Below are 19,342 nucleotides of genomic sequence, written 5' to 3'. Positions count from 1 at the left end.
TGGTGCGTTTGTGGGGTGATTCATTATTTTAGCACAGTTTGCTCTAAATTTTAAAAAACCTGCTCTCTGAAGTATGTACTATATGCACAGCATCAAACATCTAAATAAGGGAGCCTTAGCACACATCCTGTTCTCCAGTCGGGACCTGCCAGGAGTGACAGAGATATACATTGGAACAATTCAGGTTCCAATGTTTACCATTTTAGCTGGCCTTTCACTCCGCAGAGGTAATTAATATGCTGCTTTTTATTTCCTTTGCTGTTTCCTGTGATACTTTATGTGGTCACAATTTGTAAATGACTTTCTTACTCAGTTAAACACTGAATATATAACTTGCTTTAAGAGTTGGTTCCAGGAGGAGATTGTCTGGTTTCTTAAAATTTGTGGTCTGTAAGAAAATCATTTACGCTGCCAATGTTCAGTTCCCCTCTTTAACATGCAGTTTGCTTTAATGGGCATGTAAGCAATACTCATTATACTGTACATCTATAAACTGTACAGGCTCTTAGTTGTTACCCTGGCAACCCCCTGTAATCGTTTCGGGTTTTTGATTTTGCGTATTAGAAAAAAAAAGTGTTAGTAAAGCCATGAATATAGCAGACCCTAGACTACATCCATAGCTCCAAAACAGGAGCAGGGTCCCCATGGAGCCTCTACAAGTGGGATGTAGATATCCAGGGGAAGGATATGGAGTAAAGAGCAAGTGAGGAAACAAATTAAATTTGCTGATGCTGGTGTGCTGGTTTTTCTTCTTCTTCTTCGTCTTTTCAAAATTTCATTTAAATTAAACTTTGGCCCTTTTTTTATTAACAAATGAAGAAAATTGTGTGGTGAAGGGAAAAGAAGATAAAATAATAATTGGTTTTGGTTTTTCTTGCTATATTCATGATCATTTCTGGCATTTTTGACACCTTCATGTTTTGCCTGCCTCTGCCCTAAATACATCAGTCATTCACCAGGCATCAAATACTGCCACTTTGTCAAATCTGCCAGCGTCTTGCAGATGTTTTCATAGGCACTGGTATCATGACACACCTTGAAACCTTATAATGGCAACACCGAGATAAATCTATCTCCTAACACATCTGACATCAGATTTAAATGCACTGGTATACGTGAGCTTCCTTTCAGTCATGTAGGGTTAATGTTGTGGACAGAAATGTCTTAACTCAAGCAACAGTCTTTTCCTAAACCTCACAAAGCACCCGAACAAGAGAAAACAAAAGCAGAATCAGAAGTGAACCAAAGTTTTAAAATGCAAAGCTCCCAACAGGAACTGCAGTGTCCTGGCTGATGAAGTTGTCACTCCACTGCCACCCCTTACACTGCTTAATTGAATTCAGTTCAGTTCAATTTCTACAACACCAAATCACAAGAGGAGTTGCCTTAAGGCCTTTTATATAATAATAGAGAGGAAACCTCAACAATCAACCAAGGACTTGCTGACGGCGGAAAGGAAAAACTCCCTTTTAACAGAAAGAAACCTCCAGACTCATAGAGAGGCAGACACCTGCCGTGACCAGTTGGGCCAGTGGGTGACGGCACTGATGAAAAGGAAAACCTTGTGTTTTTTAGTGCAGCGCCATGGGACGTGTGACCGAACAGTAAAGCCAGACACACTGAGATGAGAACCATCAACCAACCGTGCTGACTGATCAACCCCTTTAGACAATGAATCAAAATGATAACATTAAAAAAAGCTTAAAATATGTGACATCATTAAAAGTCATTAATAGCATTTGTATTTGAAGCTGCTGAGTAGAATCTTAGATTTTTTGATTCTGCATCAAAAACAATTAGAAAACCTCTCATGCAGCCAGAAACTGTCATTCATTCTTTATGCGCTTTAGTTACAGTTAAACTAATCTCTGTGTTTAGTATAGAGACAGAAATGAGAAAGCCCCACATCGACGTTTTTGCTTGGGCGATCGTGGCTCAAGAGTTGGGAGTTCGCCTTGTAATCGGAAGCTTGCCAGTTCGAGCCCCGGCTTGGACAGTCTCGGTCGTTGTGTCCTTGGGCAAGACACTTCACCCGTTGCCTACTGGTGGTGGTCAGAGGGCCCGGTGGCGCCAGTGTTCGGCAGCCTCGCCTCTGTCAGTGCACCCCAGGGTGGCTGTGGCTACAATGTAGCTTGCCATCACCAGTGTGTGTGAATGGGTGGGTGACTGGTTGTGTAAAGAGCTTTGGGGTCCTTAGGGACTAGTAAAGCGCTATACAAATACAGACCATTTACTTTCTTTTTTGTTTTGTTTTCTTTGTTTGGTCGTCTCTACATGATTCTGATGAAAAGTTATTGCACTATAAATAACATATGCTGAATGTTATCACCCATGAATAGATGCACCCTCAAAAGTCAGTGACCACTGTGATGGGTGACCCTTATTAATTCGTACACACAAGACATATTTTACTGGCATTTGGCACTTGGCAGGTGGTAATTTAAGAGCCTGCATGCCAGCATTGTAATATTCATGATGCATGATGCAGCATGAATGATGCAGGCTGGCTGACACTGTCGTACTGAGGCAGACATGTCACTGCATCTTAAGCCCTCTTTCACTAAAGAGAGAGTCCAGCCTTTTGCTCCAGCCGGCCCCCGGTTGTCTTGAGCTCACCGTGTGACTGTGCTGGATATTATAGTGCAGCCTCCCTGCAGAGTCCTTACTGCTGCTGAATGTGTTTTAATGAACACTACAGCAAAGACTAACACCTGGGGAGAGAGGAAATTGGGTGTGAGTTGGAGGGAGGGAGTCGTTATACATCCTCCTTTATTTAAGATATAAACAAGGAAGATGGCCTAATAGATGAAGGGAGGCAGCTGGGTGTGTGTACGTTCGTGGGGAGGCAGGGGGGTGAAAAAGTGATGAAGAAATAGAAACTCCGGGACAATATGCAAGGTTCTTCCTGTTGTGTGGTCCCCCGCAGAGTCCTGAAACCCCCAAGGGCGATATAGATCTTTGCAGGATCTTTAAGTTGTTTTTTAGGCTTTTTAAGCTGTTGCGTATATCACAAAACTCATATGTGGATCTCTTCTCTCTGATGGCATATACCCGCTGTATGAACTTGAAATTTGAACCATGAATGCACTTACAAATCTGTTTTCAGAAATTAGCATTGTGCAAACACATTTGCAAACCTACACCCGCAGGCTTTTACCCGTGTTTAGCCACTCATCTAATTACTTTACTATACATGCTTTCTTTTTGTTAGGTGCATGTCCTTTCATTTAAGCAGAAAAAAAAACTAGTTTGTAAAAAGTCTCCCAAAAGTCACTAAAACTTGAACATGTGCATTCACACCAGACGCAAACATACACGCGCGAATGCAAACAGTTTTTGTATTACAGCGCAATTTGTGTTTCTGTGCGTGCGTGCGTGTGTGCGTATGTGTTAAAGTCTAATTCCGGAGAGACCGTAGAGGGGAGAATGCCTGGGGAAGAGGAGCTGAGCTGGGATCATCCAGAGGACAAGGGTTAATATAATTATCCTGCTAAAACCTTGAGACTGAAAGAACATCATTAGTCATAGCAAGAGGAGAGCTACCCAAGCCGCAGGCCAGAGGAGATGAGGAGAGAGGAACAGAGGAGGAGAAAGGGGAAATAGGAAAGCAGAGCTTCAAAACCCCACCAGTGCAGTTAGCAAGACAATTAGCACAAAGAGTAAAACTTGGGGGTCCTTGTTAAAAAAAGAAGAAGAAAGGACAGTGTTTAATAGCACTCTAAGCAGTGGCTGAAACTGTGTCGCTTATTCAGTAATTGTTATATTCTGCTTAATAATCTCTCTATAAATGAATTACTGGAGGAAAAAAATGAATTGAATGAAATTACAGTCATATTTAAACTATATACATAATGATGCTCTTTTGAGGCAAATTCTCAGCATAATTTTGCAATAAATGGAATGAACTCTGCTTTAAGGAGGTTTAACATGAAGCCGTTTTTATCGAAGGGCACAGTATTTTCTATTCATAAGCATAATAAAGACCTCAAAGATTCACTTGGAGCAGGTGAATTCACTGATCAGTCCTCCTCTTGTCACCTCAGGTGAAATATGTGAGGATGGTGGGCATAACTTGTGTGGTGGGGGTGACTTTGTATGAAATATTGAAAGGGATGGGGAGCAGCGTACAAACTACAGGGGAGCCCGCGTGGGTTGTCTTAATAAGACCCAAGCACCTCTGAAAACATGATTTGTTAAAGTTCAGGGAGAAGGAGTCACGTTTGCTGTTACGACTCTTTCAACAAACAACGACTCTTTGACCGACCTTGCAACTCTCCGTGAGTTTGTAGCGCTGAAAGATGCACAGGTGACTTGTTCCTATTATTAATGCAAAAAAAAAAAGAAGAAAAGAAACCCCACCCTAAACCCTACTGGCGAAGTTAAGGTTTTGCTAGCCCACTGTATGTAGCCAAATGACAGAAACTGGGTTGTTTATGAACACATAACATAACAGAATGATATATATGGGTGGCGATAATCACCAGAAAACTTTCAATTCAATTTGATATATACAGGCCCAAATCCAAATAGTAGTCTCTAAAGGTGTTTATATTGTAAAGATGCTACAATAATGCAGAGAAAACCCCAACAACCAGACAATTCCCTGTCAGGAAGAATTTGGCAACAGTGGGGAGGAAAAACTCTCTTTTAACAGGAAATAACTTCTAGCAAAACCAGGCTTAGGGAGGGCAGTCATCTGCCACGACCGGTTGGATGTGAGTGGAGGGGGACGGATTATAAGACTCTGTGGAAGAGAGCCAGAAATGAATGCATACACTTCCTACAATCATTATAATAAGATTCTTATTAATAGAGATAATGATTAGAAATAAACCATATCAAGTGCTTTATGAATGCTGTACATTTTTCTAGCCACGCAAAAAAGTGGCATGATTTTTTTAATGCTTGAAAAATAAGCATGGCTGTCAATTACAACAATTGTCTAATCTATTACTTTAATCTTTTAAAATTTAATCTGTTAAATGTTGCTTTTAAACTTAAGCTGTTATTTACTAGGGGTGCAACGATACACAAAATTCACGGTTCGGTTCGGTTCGATACTTTGGTGTCACGGTTCGATATTTTTTCAATACAAAAAAAATGTTCATGCCTTTTTAATTTGTCATTTATTAAAATTCTAAAAATATATTTTAACTCAAAAGTACAGTTTTTAAATTTAATGTTGCTGAAATAACAAAGTAATAAAAAAATTAATCTATCTGATCGAGAAATCACTCGTCTTTGGAAAAGAGAGTTTATTACAGAGAAATGGCTCTTTCCAAAATAAAAGCTATACTTTACGCTTCTTCTGGGCTATATTCTCAGCAGCATATTAAACATATCAGGTCCCCATAAGGAGAATCATGTGCTAACGGCTGTCTGAATGACTCGGGTAAAGTTTGTAGCATGCTTGTTGTTTTTGTCTGCCTCCACTTGTCTTTGCACTAGGGTGATGTCGGCGTAAATGTGCAGTCATATTCGTTGTGTTCCCACTAGTGCTGTCAGCGTTAATCTGAAATGACGTTAACGCCACAACACGGCAAATCTCTGTTAACGAGCTACCGCGAAAGATTCCTTAACTGAGTATGGGAAGACTCCTTGGTACTGTTGCGTCAGGAAGAGAATTTGGTGTAAAACTCTTGGCCAAATCGAGAGAGTAGCTGAAAGAAGCTTGTGTTTATTTGTTACTTTTAGTACAAATTGCATTAATTAACCCTAATACACTATGCAGCATATATAACTTTGTTAATATTCTCTCATTTATTTTTGGAGACTTAATATCAGATTGCTGGTTAGCTGAGAAACACAAAAGTACACAGCCAACTAAACTGACGTTATGATTAATAATTTAGCTTTTTCATAATGTGATAAATGAAAAAAAGGTGTTAATTCTTTATTCTTCGTGTATTTAGCAGCTAATTAAAACTTACAAGGAATATAGGAGAAACTGGTCAGTAAACTGAGCTATTTACTAAACTGTACTCCTTCACTACCATAGCAGGAAGTTGCAGCAAGTTCTTGACCTTGAAAAGCACAGTTGACAGAACAATATCTTGTTATAGAGTTTTTGGCTGGGCTACATCAGCAGATAAAGATGAGTCTTCAGCAGATGACAAAAAAGTCAGAAAAGTGCTGAGAATTATTGAGAAGGCGAAAACTTGCAGACTGCAGTACAGCTGAAAGGTCCGGAGGTAGCGGTTTAGAGCCATTTCAGGTCTATTTCTATACAATGGATTTCCCCAAACCCTGCACTAGACAACCTGTCCAGCATGTGTGTCCCCTCCTTTCAGCCTGTAACAACTGAGACCGGCTCCATCCTCCCCTGGAGACCCTGAACTGAATAAGCAATTAAGAAAATGAATGGATGTTCTCACTTAATCACTTAATGTGATCAACAGTATTGGCCTGACGGTTGTGGAAGGTGTTAATTATCATTAATAGCTGTAACAACTCAATATTTTTCTTATTCTCTAGTCTCTTTTTTTCTGCTGCCTTGTTTTGCTGGTTTGAAAACTTTGAGACTCCACGGCACATGATGGGACGATGCGGCTGTAAGAGCGAAAGTCTCCGACATCAAACGGCGGCTGATCACAGTGTGAGCCGTTGTGTTCCTCGCAGACAAACACACATTGTCTCTCACGTTGAGGCGCCAGTTGACGAGTTGTTTACCTGTCTACATGTTAGTAATGACAGACGCCTTCCAGGAGCGAAGATGCTGTGTGCTTTCGAGCACGCCTGTAATAATGCGATGCTAATTAATGTGGCCGACTGAGAACAAGCCATCTTTCCAAGGACACCCTCCCTCTACCTCATGTTCTCCCACTTACAATTCCCAGCATGCTTTTCAGCTTTAAAGCACGCTTGCGGTATCAAGAGATTCCCCCCTCACCAGATGCTGGGTAGGGCGTGATGCTGGCGCATGGTGGGGAGTATTCTTTATTGTATTTGTGAATTTAAAAGGATGGTTATGGGATGAGTTGGCGAGCGCGGGCGAGGGCGTTTAAGAAGAAAAGAGAAATCAATCGAAGAGGGCGGGGATTAAAGAAAAAAAATTAATCTGTGAAACAAAACAAAAAAAGACGTGGAATAAAGGGAAAACAGGCAAAATCGCTGACTATAACTTTCTTCCCTTTGGAGGGGAAATAAACTGTGATTATCAAATCAGTTACAACCATTGTGTCATAAATCATCGCATATGAGGGGAGCAATGACACATTCCTCATTCCGGTCCCTCAGCTTTCTGCATGCCTTTCTTTTCTGGGGGAGTGCTCATGAATGATTTAAAAAGTGATCCGTTTCGGAGCCTCGGCTGCCTCGGAGGGAGATAACTCGGAGGGGAGGAGTCTGGGCGAAGGAAGGGTGGGCCACGCATGAAGGTTCCCCGAACATACGAGCCACCACCTTTATGTTCTCCTCATCGCACATCAAGCACAGACTGTGTATTTCATTCATGAAGGGTGGTGAAAGGTGGCAGTATTCAAGCACAAAGCAGTTTTCCTCATCAAACAGAATAAATGCGGAAGTTTTCAACTGTAGTTGGGAAATGCGGCGAGTATGTGGCGAGACTGTGACACTATGCGAGACTATGATGTGCACCGCGGCGGTGGCTGTGTGTGAACTGGAGAATAATATTTACAGAGCATCGCACCTCGCATCATTCATCACAGAATCACACACCCCAGCTAGTCCCATGAAACTAGGAGTTAATCCATCATCTGCCTCCCTCTTTTCTCCCTCTCCCCTCTCCCCCACCTGATCCAAGCTTATACCTCCCATCCTCTCACCTTCACTCTTGCAAAGGACACAAAAGGAAACTTTGGTGTGATTCAAAAATAGCGTGACAGTCTCCAAAGTCAAAGTCACCCTTGGAAGATAATCAAGACATGAAAAAGACCGGAGGCTCCAAAAAAGAGAGAGCAGAGCAGAGGCATCTGCTCTCCGGTGAGGGAAACGGACACACGCCGAGGCCTCCGAGATCTCCCGCTACCTGCCCCGTCATCCTCATTCATGTTTCTACTACAACGATAGAGCTTTGTAACAATTGGATTAAGCACTGAGAGCCTTTCGGGGTCTAATTAGTCCTTCCTGTAGGATGGAGTGCGACTGCAGGGTTACTTAATCAGGGTTACTTAAGGATCGTGACTTCCAGGTTTTAATGAGTTACAACTTCTTAGCATTGTAATTCACGTCACTGTCAGAGCTGCTAAAAAAAGCAACAATAAAGGATTAAATTAAAACAACTTTTCTTTGAAGCAGTCCTCCATAAAATGCAATTTTATTTAAAAAAACAACAACATAAAAACAACATTTAAACTTTAGATCAATAAAAGGAGCTGCAGTCTGTTGTATTCAAAGGTACCAAAGAGAAATTAAAGTGGGGCATTAAAGTGACAGATTAACTGATTTTAAGGTTTAATGGATGGAGAAGTGCTCTTTATTGTTAATTAATTTTTTTGTTCATTCTGCAACCCCTCAGATATTATACAATCCTCCGAGGAAAGGGAGCCCAGATAGGAGCCTCTGCTCCAGACAGCGTGGACTCGTTCACAATGCGTGTTGCCCATGTCGTGTTTCGTTTTGGGTTTTGCGGTGTTATTTAATTAGATTCGATTAAAACATCTTCATAAAGAATCTAAAGATTTGGCACCAGAAATGTCCCCCCTTCACGTCACTGACTGATGGCATTAACACACTAGCTGCCTGTGGATATCCCATCAGTACAATGGAAATCTGTCAGTGCAAAGTGTAAACACACACACACTGATTTTGAATGTTGGACTCTGGTAGAATCAGCACGTTTCCTCGTAGGTGATGAATAGCGTACCTAACGAGGCGCAATAAAATAATTTACATTAAAAAACTAACGTTCCTAAAAAAAAGTCTTTAAATTTCCTCTATTTTTTTTCTCAAAGTTGAAACACATCTCATTATAGATAATATTCACGACTACAGCATTTTACTTAACAGAAGTAAAGCCATTTGTTGGAGAATTACAAAGGACTTCTGCTGCAACGGCTGTTTTGATAAAACCACAAAAGAAGAAGATGTACGAGTACATGAAAGAATTCACACAAAACTCCTTTTACTGCTCTTTCCCTCTGCAACATGTTAACAAACACCAGGAAAGTTTTCTGTGCCAGCTTGTTCCAGTCTGTGAGGAGATGGAGAGCTTAAACCTCTCAGCACATTAGCTGTCAGCATGGGGCCGGCACTGAGACAAACACACGACGGATAAATGAGTCGAGCAGACATGAAACGGCATGACCGTGTAAAAACACTCTGAATATCATTAGCATTCATGTGCCTTGTTTCCTGCCTGGTCAGCTCTTAACTCATTTTCACTATTGGAGAATAATTAGTTGTTGGTAAAAGATGGGCCTTTCAGACAAGACTGGGCCTACCAGCTGTAATTAGTGTTTAAAGCCCAGAGAACGTTCTTTGTGTTCCTCTGCCTGCAGATGTATTTTCAGTGGTATTGATATTAATACTCTTTACATATTTTAGCTGCCCAAGGGCCTCCTTATTTGAGATAAACGGCTGTTAACATATTGCTAATTATTAAACAATTAGTAGTTGACAGTATTTGACAAAATGATGTTTCAAACTTTGTTTGGCCTTTGTCTAGTTGATTACTCTTTTGTGTTAAAATGAATATAATAAATAATAATGAACACGCAGTCTCTGCAATCGCCACCAGGGGGCAACTTCTCTGGTTGCAGAAACAAGTTTGTCTATGAGGAAATTACACCTCTACTCCCTTGATTTATTAGTTCAATAAACATTTCCCAGATTACTTTTTGGTCCCAACTGCAAGTTTATTGCAATTCTTTTTTTTTTTTTTTAATAATATGATGTTTATTTGTAAATAATGACCAGTAACACAGGGTAAGCATTAACACATAGCTGCCTTGTGGCTGTGGACTCACTAAACTGTATAAGTGTGGAGCTTCCCTTTGTTTCCCAGGTGGATTTACCTCTCACTGAGACCCACTATCTGACTAGGTGATGTCATGGTGGCTAAGGTCATCTTTTGGATACAGTCTATGACTGTGACACGTCTCCCCTCACCATTTGTTCTGTAGTTTGCAGAAGCCTATAGATTTTAAAAAAATACCGATTGAATAAAAATGATAGAGGTGTCAGTGATGGGTTTATTTTACAAACATTGATACAAATTATGTGCACACAAATATTTAAAATCTGAATTTATATCCCCAGCTGCATACCAGGATCATTAATGTTTTCTAGAAACATAATCAGTGCTGTAATGTACCTGCGCAAATCACACCCATTACTCAGCTCACTGACAATGAGAAGTAAGAGACACTCAGACTACTTGGCTTCTCTTAAATGTCATCTTCTTCCATAAGCCAATCAAATCAAATTGAGAAGTTAGGCAGAAGCGAACTCGACGCTGCAGCGATTATGAGCGAGGGGAGAGAAACGCTGCAGACTCCTCATCCTGCTCCATCTCCTCCTCTCTGTCTTGGCCCCTAATCCACTTAGTTGCCTCTTTCCTGAGCTTAGAGCCTTTCCCTTATTCCATTATAAAGACCCACTGTACGACCTGCTGCTTATTTCATTAAAAAGGCCCTATCCATGACCCTATGTCTAATCCATAATGTAGACTACGGGCCAGGCACGGCCTGCTATAGTACACGCCACGTTCCAGCTGACAGATGGAACACCGGGAACAGGGATGGAGAGAAGGAGGCCCAATGAATGAGGGAGAATTTGAGAGCTCCGCTTATGAGTGAAGCTTCCCGGTGAATGTGATTTCAATGATGTAAATGATGATAGAGCTGAGGCTGTGCTACTCTGCCTTTGATGGTTGGAGATGGCTTTCACATGGCCCATCAATGATATGGAAATGGCCAGATCTGGGGTTTGAATATAGCCTGCAAAATGAACATACAGCCCAGGGCTTTTAAAACCCCAAACACCTTGGCTTAGAGTTTCAATTGTAGTCAGTACTTTTGCTCATTACAGTTAACCTTGGGAGAACTTTGCAACACAAAGTGAGTGACGCTGAATCCTATGATAATATTCTATCAACCCGATCCAATTTAACTTTCCCCACGCTGCCTCTGTTTGACCTTCTCTCCACTCTGCCCACTTCAAAACCCCCCGCCCCACCTCTGGCTGTCCTCTACCCCAAACGCCCTCTCGCCGCTCGCCCGAGATCCGGTTTGCTGAGTGTTTTCATCGCGTCCACAAATCTAAATTTACAACCTCACTCTCATCAAATCCAACTTGCCTGCGTTTGCACTTAATGGCCTATCAGGTTACCTATTTATTGATAAAGCAGCAACATTTGCCCCCATCCTCCCCCAAGTACCTGACTTCCCGCATACCTGTGCCAGCTTTTTAGAGCCTGACCAGTCACTCTGACAATGCAGCGTCAGATAAAAGTGAAACGCTTTCCACAGAGGTAACATCTTACACCGTTTGATGGGAAAACAGCTTGCTCTGCTGTCTCTGTCTGCGGTCAGTTTGGGTTTTTAAAAAGAGTTAACCAATAATAATTACTTTTAACTGGGTTCAGTCAGAGAGCCACAGCTAGAGGCCCGGGGACATACAATACGGTCAGGAAGTGACTACAAGCCTCTCTCCATCGATAACACCAGCATATCTCATTACTGCTGCGACCTGTGGTACACTGCCACTCGGGCTTGATCATATAAAACCCATTTCAGCGCGCTGTCCCCGGCGGAGCTCCAGCAGAGTGGAATATTCATTATTCAAATTTTAAGCATTGGAAATCCTAATATGTTACTAAGGCCAGATGAGATGAGATGGAATGGCTTAGCCTTTTGTCCAGGGAACATTGACTAATCGTCTCGCTCCCCTAAAATCAATTTCCCAGCCGTAAGCATCAGACACTCCTGATTGTACTGTACTGTTGAGGACCCCCCACCACTATCACCTAATACTCCTCCTGGCTGCCCAGAATAACTTATTGATTACTGATTATGTTACGGGAGGTGTGGGTGGCCAGGGCGGAAGACGGACTGGCCTCAGTCATCTCCACAGAGCTAAATTTGGCTCCTCTGTCACCAGATCCAACACACGCTGACACTATCACCAGCTGCCACTGGCCAGGCTCTGAGGATGAGGAGAGAAGTTAAGAGACGTACACAAAGAGAAATTTCCCCCGAGCTAACAGTGTAAGTGTAGCTGTTTCAAGCAGAGTGGCACAGCGGGGATTTCATGTGTGATGATGAATTCTTAGATGCTGCGCGCTTGTAGGCCACTAAATAAAGCGTTTGCTCGAATATATCAAAGCCAGAAATGGTTGATTGTTACATTTTCGGAGTTTGGTTGCGGCTCTGGTTTGGCGAGGGACTGTTGCAGCCAGGGGTCGATCCCTTGCTCTCTCTGATGCTATGCTGAGCCTGAAAAGTGGCTGTGATCAATACCTGCAGGCCCTTTCACCACTGCCAGAGGGCTGTTTGTGTTTGTGTGCGTGTGCTGTGTCAGCATCCACTCAGGACTTTATCAGACATCCCACCCCCCACCCCCATACCTTGACTCAACACACACACGCACAAACACACAAACACGCACACACAAAGGCCCCATCGGTCAACGCCTCACTCAAACAGTAGCTCATTTTCACTTTCCCCATCTCACTCTCAACCCCTGTCTGCTTCTCTCTCTCTCTCTCTCTCTCACACACACACACACACACACACACACACACACACACACACACACACACACACACACACACACACACACACACGCACAAATTATGCCTTCTTCTTCTGAGTCCATGCCATCCCAACAAGGATGTTAAATACCATTCAAATGTCAGCCTGCTGTATTGATTGGAATAATAATTCTGGAAGAATTCTGAAAGGCAGGAAAGATGGCTTGTTGATGCTAAGCAGCAGCATGACGGCCCGGGCATCATTCACTGTCACAAAGTTGCCATGTAAGGGTTCCCGGCTCCTCTGGCAGAATGTGGATGGCGGTTTACGTTCGACCACCGAGGCCACGTGTTTCTGTCATTAATCATTGTCTTCACAGGCCAGTGACAGCCAGACCAGGACTCAGGCTGAGAGAGAGTATGTGTGGAGGTGTGGGGGTTGGTGGGGGGGTGTCATTTGAAATGCCCTCAGATCACAGTAGCTGTGTGTGAAAGTGTGTGGCTGAATGTCAGAACAGAGGGTACATTCACTGGCAGGTGAACATACCTTATCTGTCATGTCTGAGTGCAGGAAAAGTAATACTGAACTACAAGCATAAATATGATCAGTTCCATATTGGATCTGGTCTGCGAAGATTCACTAATCTCATATTAAACAGTGTACGCATGTAAAATTAACACTTTCACTTTTATAGCTGGTGCTGGATGTTGCATTCTGTGGCTGCAGTGCCAGTTAATTCTGTATCAGCTACCCTGAAAAACTGGTCTATCGGTCCAAGCGGCTTCTCTCCAAGCCGTTGACTGTACTCTGCCAAATAGTGTGAGTACAGAGAAACATCCCACTATATCGTCAACGACTGCAAGCGTACAGTGTTTTTTTTTTAAAGTTAAACAGAGTGCTGACTGTTCTGCAGAGAAATGGCCTAGTTGATCGTTACTGTGATGCATACAGAAGGCTCCAGTTAAAATTTTCATACATAAGATCAATATTTTGAACTAATTAACCTCGCCGCTCTGAATCAAGACCTTCATTATTTTGGTCGAGTTGTGTGAATGTAATGTCAATGTGTCCGAACAATCAATGTCAAAAAATACGCCTCTCACTTAAAAAATTTCAAATTTCCACTGAAATTAATAAAAACAAAACATTTTCACTAACAACGAAACTCAAACACGGAAATCATTCTCAAAGCTAAAAAACTAAAACTAAACCGACGAACCTTTAACTTTCATACTTTGTGGCTGAATTGCTGGGGTTCCTAAACATGTTAACTTTGCAATAATACCACCCACTCTTGATTGTTGAACACCTAGAAAGAAATTTCACAAACTTATTTGCAGCAATGGTGGGATCCTATTACACTATGGCGCTTGAATTCACGGCACTCTTTAGAACAACTCATTCTTTCACAAATGCTTGTAAAGACAAAATGCATGGCTAAGTGCTTCATTTCGTACACCTATAGCAACTGGACTGAAAACATCCAAAGTTTACAGACAACATACAGCTTATAAAGCAACAATTAATTACTAAAAAAATCAAGCAAATACAATAACATTCCCAGCAAGAATCATTTCTAGCTTCTTGTACCAAAATAAAATTATGTAACATCATTCAACTTCATTGAATAAGTTTATATTTCTAGTTTTAGTTACTTAAAAAATACAAAGCTACATTCAAGAATTGATAAAAGATTCAGTGGCATTTGGACCCTTACCAAGTTATATGAAATGGAAAACTGTTACTGATGTAATTGAACTGTTGTGGTTTTGCTTTGGTATTTAATATTTCGATTGGAGACTATGTAAGTCATTGTTAAAATGGTTTTCAATTAAAACAAAGTTTAATATTATTTAAATTATGATATCAATATTTTGCAGCTTACCTTTAGTCATTGCTAGCTACTTCTAGCTACTTCTAGGAAGTAGCTAGAAGTAGCTAGCATACATAAAACATGTCTTCCCTGATGGGTTTGTTTGTTGCTGGCTGTTGAACACAGGATTTTGAACACATTTCTCATTAGCAGCTGGAGGTTGTCAGGTGTTTGCTGACTGGTCTAGGCCTTTAATGTGTTTTACAGAAATTTAGCAGCTGAGCATCTTTGAGATTTCTGCTCCTATCCTCAAACATTTATTTGTGCCCTTGACAAAACCCTTTAACCCTTGTTAAGCTATTCTTATTAAGAGTAATGTTTGATTTTAAAAAGGATGCTGGTATTTTATCAAGATATTATAACTGGATAAACCGAATAAAATGGCTCCCATTTTATAAATATATAAATCTGTCTGAGTTTTAATACTTTGCAAATGTTCCTCTTAGTGAACTTCAGTTTAACACATATGTTTTTAATAGTTTTATTTATTTATTTATTTATTTATTTTGTCCTGTACGGAGTTCTTAATAGTTTCATGTTTTGTATTCTTCTCACCAAAGAATTTCTTATGTTCATAATCAGATTTACATTCAAAGGTGTGAATTTGTATCAAGATGTAGTCAAAAGTGGCTCTCACCTGGCAGGTACCTCGATGTTGGAGATGGCGTAGAAGTACTTGAGTAGGTTGTCTCTCTGGACATAGGTACCTCCGAGGGCAGGCCTGAGCAGCCTCAACCTAAGGTTGGTGAAGGTGAAGAAGTCCTTCAGTCCCTTCATACTTTCCATTCGGGCGTACAGGTTGTCCATGTTCTGTAGCCGAGGTCCAGCAAACACAGCAAATCGTGCCCGCACCTCAAACTTCACATTCTTTTCAGCCTTGGAGCCAACCCAGCGCGAGTACTGCTCAGTGCAGATGACCCGTGTGATGTTAGCAGGTGAGAGATCGCGCACTTGTTTGGGTGGCATGTTGAATGCATCCAGACAGTCGTCGGCATAGAACTGGTAGGGCTGCCAGGAGCGTCCGTGGTCCATGGACTTATCCAGAGCCATGATCGTAGGGCGGCCATATTCAAAGGAGATCTGGATATCGTCTGTGAGCTCCAGACTCTTGTTCCAGGACATGGTGACGTTGGCCAGCAGGGGCAGTGGGTGGTTTCGCCATGTTACTGTCTGCCAGTAGGTAAGTAGGCCGTTGCGCTCATTGTCCTGCATCAGCTGAGGAGGGTGGGCAAGGTCTGGATTTAAGGCATCGCACTCGTCACTACATAGGTATGGGTTCTCCTAAAAGAGAGATAAAGACAGACAGAAAGGATTTCATTCGGGGTTCGGGAATGACTCTAACAAGAGGAACAGTAATGAATACTTGATAATACAGTGCATATTCCCGAAAATTGCATTTTTATTAGATTACTGCAAATTCACATTGACACTGGGGCCCTTTGAGTCCCTTGGGCAGTTGTCTGCTTTTCTCTTCTGGTCATCCAGCCCTAAATAGGCTCAGCAAATTCTCAATTGACAAGACAACAAAATGTCTTTGCTTTAAAAATGGATTTGTGGTCCCTGCAGTAGCTGCAGCCATCATTACTGCAACGGAAAATTATGTTAAGCTACGGATTTACAAATTCTATTCACAATCATCAGGATGTTCCTTTGTTCCCAGTACAAATGCTGATTCAAAAGATATTTATTTATTCCCACAATATCCACAGCTCAACACCAAAATCTTCCATATTATCCTCCCAAAAAAGACAAAAAGAGACGTGTATGGAGGGCCTTTCCAATGCACCAAGGGACAGAGAGCTTAAAAGTAAACTTGCCAAACAACACAACAGGAAGTGTGAAGGTCAAGAGGATCGTGCATCATCACTGTCTTTGCATAGACAGCAGAGTGCTGCTGCACTTTTAACTCCAGAGAATTGATCCTCCTCTTCTAGTGATGCCAAGACTTTCAAGTTGCTGCCCCTCTACACAACTAAAAGTCAACAGGATTAGTCACGCTGCTCACAGAGAGCTACAAGCCTCTTTACACCTGCAACGAGAAATGCTTCTGTAAGAATATCTCATGCATCTCATCTTCCCTTGATACCAGTAAGACAAATTCATCTTCCACTTGTTTAGGCTTGCAAATTCTGAAACAACCCCCCAAAAAACAAAACATAATGAAAAAAACTCCAACAAAAAACATCAGGTCCATTACTACTTTATATACGTGATACAGCACGGCTTTCTCAGCATTGACAAATGTAATCTTTGGCTGGATTATGTTTGGGATCAGGGTTGAGTGAATGAAGTGCTATATTTAGTGTATGTACTGCAGCACAGTCACAGAGAGGAGGGTAAAGGGTGGGCTGCAGCTCCTGACAAGTGATTCCCATCTCTATGTAGATTTAGGCGACAAGGCTGTGCCTTCAGTTCATTTTGTATCAAGACATTTTATATATTAAACCAGACCACAGTCCTTTCCTAGCCCAATTTCTGACTGTCTACACATAACTATAAAATATATCAGTGCTATAGTCATTACACCAATGTTCTGCATGATCTGATATTCCAGCGAAAAGCAAATAAAATAGCTTGGCTTTAATCATTTTAGTAACTTGCCAAATATGTTAATTAACAAAAAACATGGTGTGATAAATGTAATTTCTAGGAGCCTAAGTTAGCATCAACTAACATTAAGAGTTGTCGCAACTCCACCAACTTTTCAAATAAGTTTTATACATCTTTAATTCCACAGATGCTGGCTCGTCATATTAAAACCACTGCAGAGGTTTCAGTGGAATTGATGCAGCTGACTGTTTTAAGCCAGTTGTCTGACATCCCCATCACCACCCAAGTAAAAATATTTACATAAGGAAATCCCACAGATCCGCAGCCATCTCTCTTGGTGCTTAATTTGCAAAGCTCAGCTCTCGTGCTGTTTGGATTGTTTTACATTCAGAAGGCTAACCATGCCCCCAAGATGCACTAATTAGACTGTTAGAGTTATGATTTTCTACAATATTTAGCTGAAGTCACTAATTGCATCAAATACAAATATCTTTGTATTATTTGACCAAGCATTCACTCTATTGCCCTCATATACTGTCTTCTTTCATTACACATCACTTCACATTTAAAATTCAACATGTCACAAACAATACATGTCAGTATATTGTATTTATATATTGAATGTGTGTTTAAATTTATGTCAGTATATTTATTTGTTATTTAAGTTTTTATGTACCTTGTGAAAAAGGATTCCCATAACAGCGTTATGTTTGCATAATTACAATAATGAATCTTCAGCTGTGTTTTCATCCTCCTCTCTGGTTTTCTCCACTCGTAGTAACTGATTGCAGTTCTACAGCTGATGTCATCCTTATTCTTTTATTTATTCGAAATCTGGCTGTCGTTCTGTGTTTTACCGCTGCGTGCTTAACAAGCTCTTGATGGACTAGAGAGTATAAATATCCCTCTTTTTTTCTTCCACCTCTACCGCCCCTGCTTCTCCGCTGCTTCCTCCCCTTTCTTCTTCTCTTTTTTCATCCTCCCATATTATTTTTACTTTTAGCGTTTGTGCTGTTTCTAATTGTAGTGTTTAAGAATGCACCAGCTCAACTTGAAATGTCATTTGGTAAAATAATAGTAATTAGGCTGAAAATAACTACTACAGGGAGAAAAAAAAACATGTTTAGTTAAATAATTAGTATAAAGATTTTCAATTATTATGCAGTAAAGATGGGCTGTTGTAAAGCAGACAAAGTTAGCTTTCATATTTACACCATATAGAAAATTCTTCAGCAAGGTACTGATTCTTTAGCATTTGACCTGCAAGTGAGATCCCAAAACTGGTAGGTTTTTAAAAATTATTTCAAATTTTAAGTTGTTGGACAGGTTTTTATGAGAGTTGGCAAACTGTACAAGAGTCTCGGTGCAATAAATGCAAAGGCTCAATTACCTTAAATGACCTTTAGTCGTTTTTAGGTGAAAATGGGGCCAATGAGAGAAGTTGTTGACAAAATGACCTCAGGGACCCAGAGGCAAAATATGGATTGAAATTAACAGAGTTGATCCACAGGGAGGCTTGAAAGACAACCTATAACCTTTTTAAAATTAATTTTGTATTTAGCCAGGACAGCCAAGCCAAAACAGAAGTGACATGTTATCTTTTATTTGTACCAGTTAGAGTCCAGCTGTGAGGTGATAAAGCTGTGGATTTATGTTTCCATATCCTTTAGAGCCTAAACCAGCTCTAATTAAGTGATGCTTCTCAATTAGTGAAAGCTGAGTTTGCTGATTTGATTAATAAAGGAACTTTCCATAGAAACACCAAGATTTTCAACCAGGAGCACCAGGTGTGTTTGTTAAGATATTTGTGGAGTTTGATGGACCAAACTCAATAGTTTTGGTTTTGGTATCATTTAGTTGAAGGAGGGTCCACAATTTGAGACAAAGACTTTTTTCACTGAGAAGATATTTTCAAGTGTGGCAAGTAGATAAAGTTCAGTATCATCCAGGTATAAGGGAATATTGTGTTTCTGAAAGCTAGAGCATGTATACTGAGAAGAGAAGAGGACCTGATATGGGTCCCTGGGGGTTGTTGCGTTTAGTGGAAGGTGGGGAAGAAGAACAGTTTCCTACTTGGACCTGTAACATCACATATCATGAGCCTTAACAACCAATGAGATGTTTTAACAATTTATCACAAGGATCTGCCATATTGTTTATTCTTGTATTAATTAGACCAAAAGAAAGAAAGAAAAAAACATTTTTCTCTTGATAATACCAATTTCTTGGTCCTGGCTAAAATTCAATGCACATATAATGTGTGTTG

The 19,342-nt window shown here is 40.9% G+C and overlaps 1 protein-coding gene across 7 annotated transcripts in view; it reads right to left on the bottom strand.

The window, feature by feature from the left end:
• The window catches only part of ntng2b (netrin g2b), a 74,574-nt gene that overhangs the window by 41,937 nt on the left and 13,295 nt on the right, over nt 1–19,342 (bottom strand). For all 7 annotated transcript variants that reach the window (XM_085280013.1, XM_085280017.1, XM_085280016.1 and 4 more), the window contains exon 3: nt 15,164–15,807. In XM_085280013.1, coding sequence (XP_085136139.1) covers nt 15,164–15,807 — 644 coding nt within the window. The remainder of the gene's footprint in view (nt 1–15,163; nt 15,808–19,342) is intronic.

This window comes from Mchenga conophoros, linkage group LG7 (assembly GCF_057382185.1).
Source record: "Mchenga conophoros isolate Kocher_MC1m ecotype Shallow Benthic linkage group LG7, M_conophoros_male_GT1.1, whole genome shotgun sequence".
Classification (NCBI taxonomy): domain Eukaryota; kingdom Metazoa; phylum Chordata; class Actinopteri; order Cichliformes; family Cichlidae; genus Mchenga; species Mchenga conophoros.
Note: the sequence above shows the minus strand (reverse complement) of the source record. Positions and strands in the feature narration are given on the sequence as shown.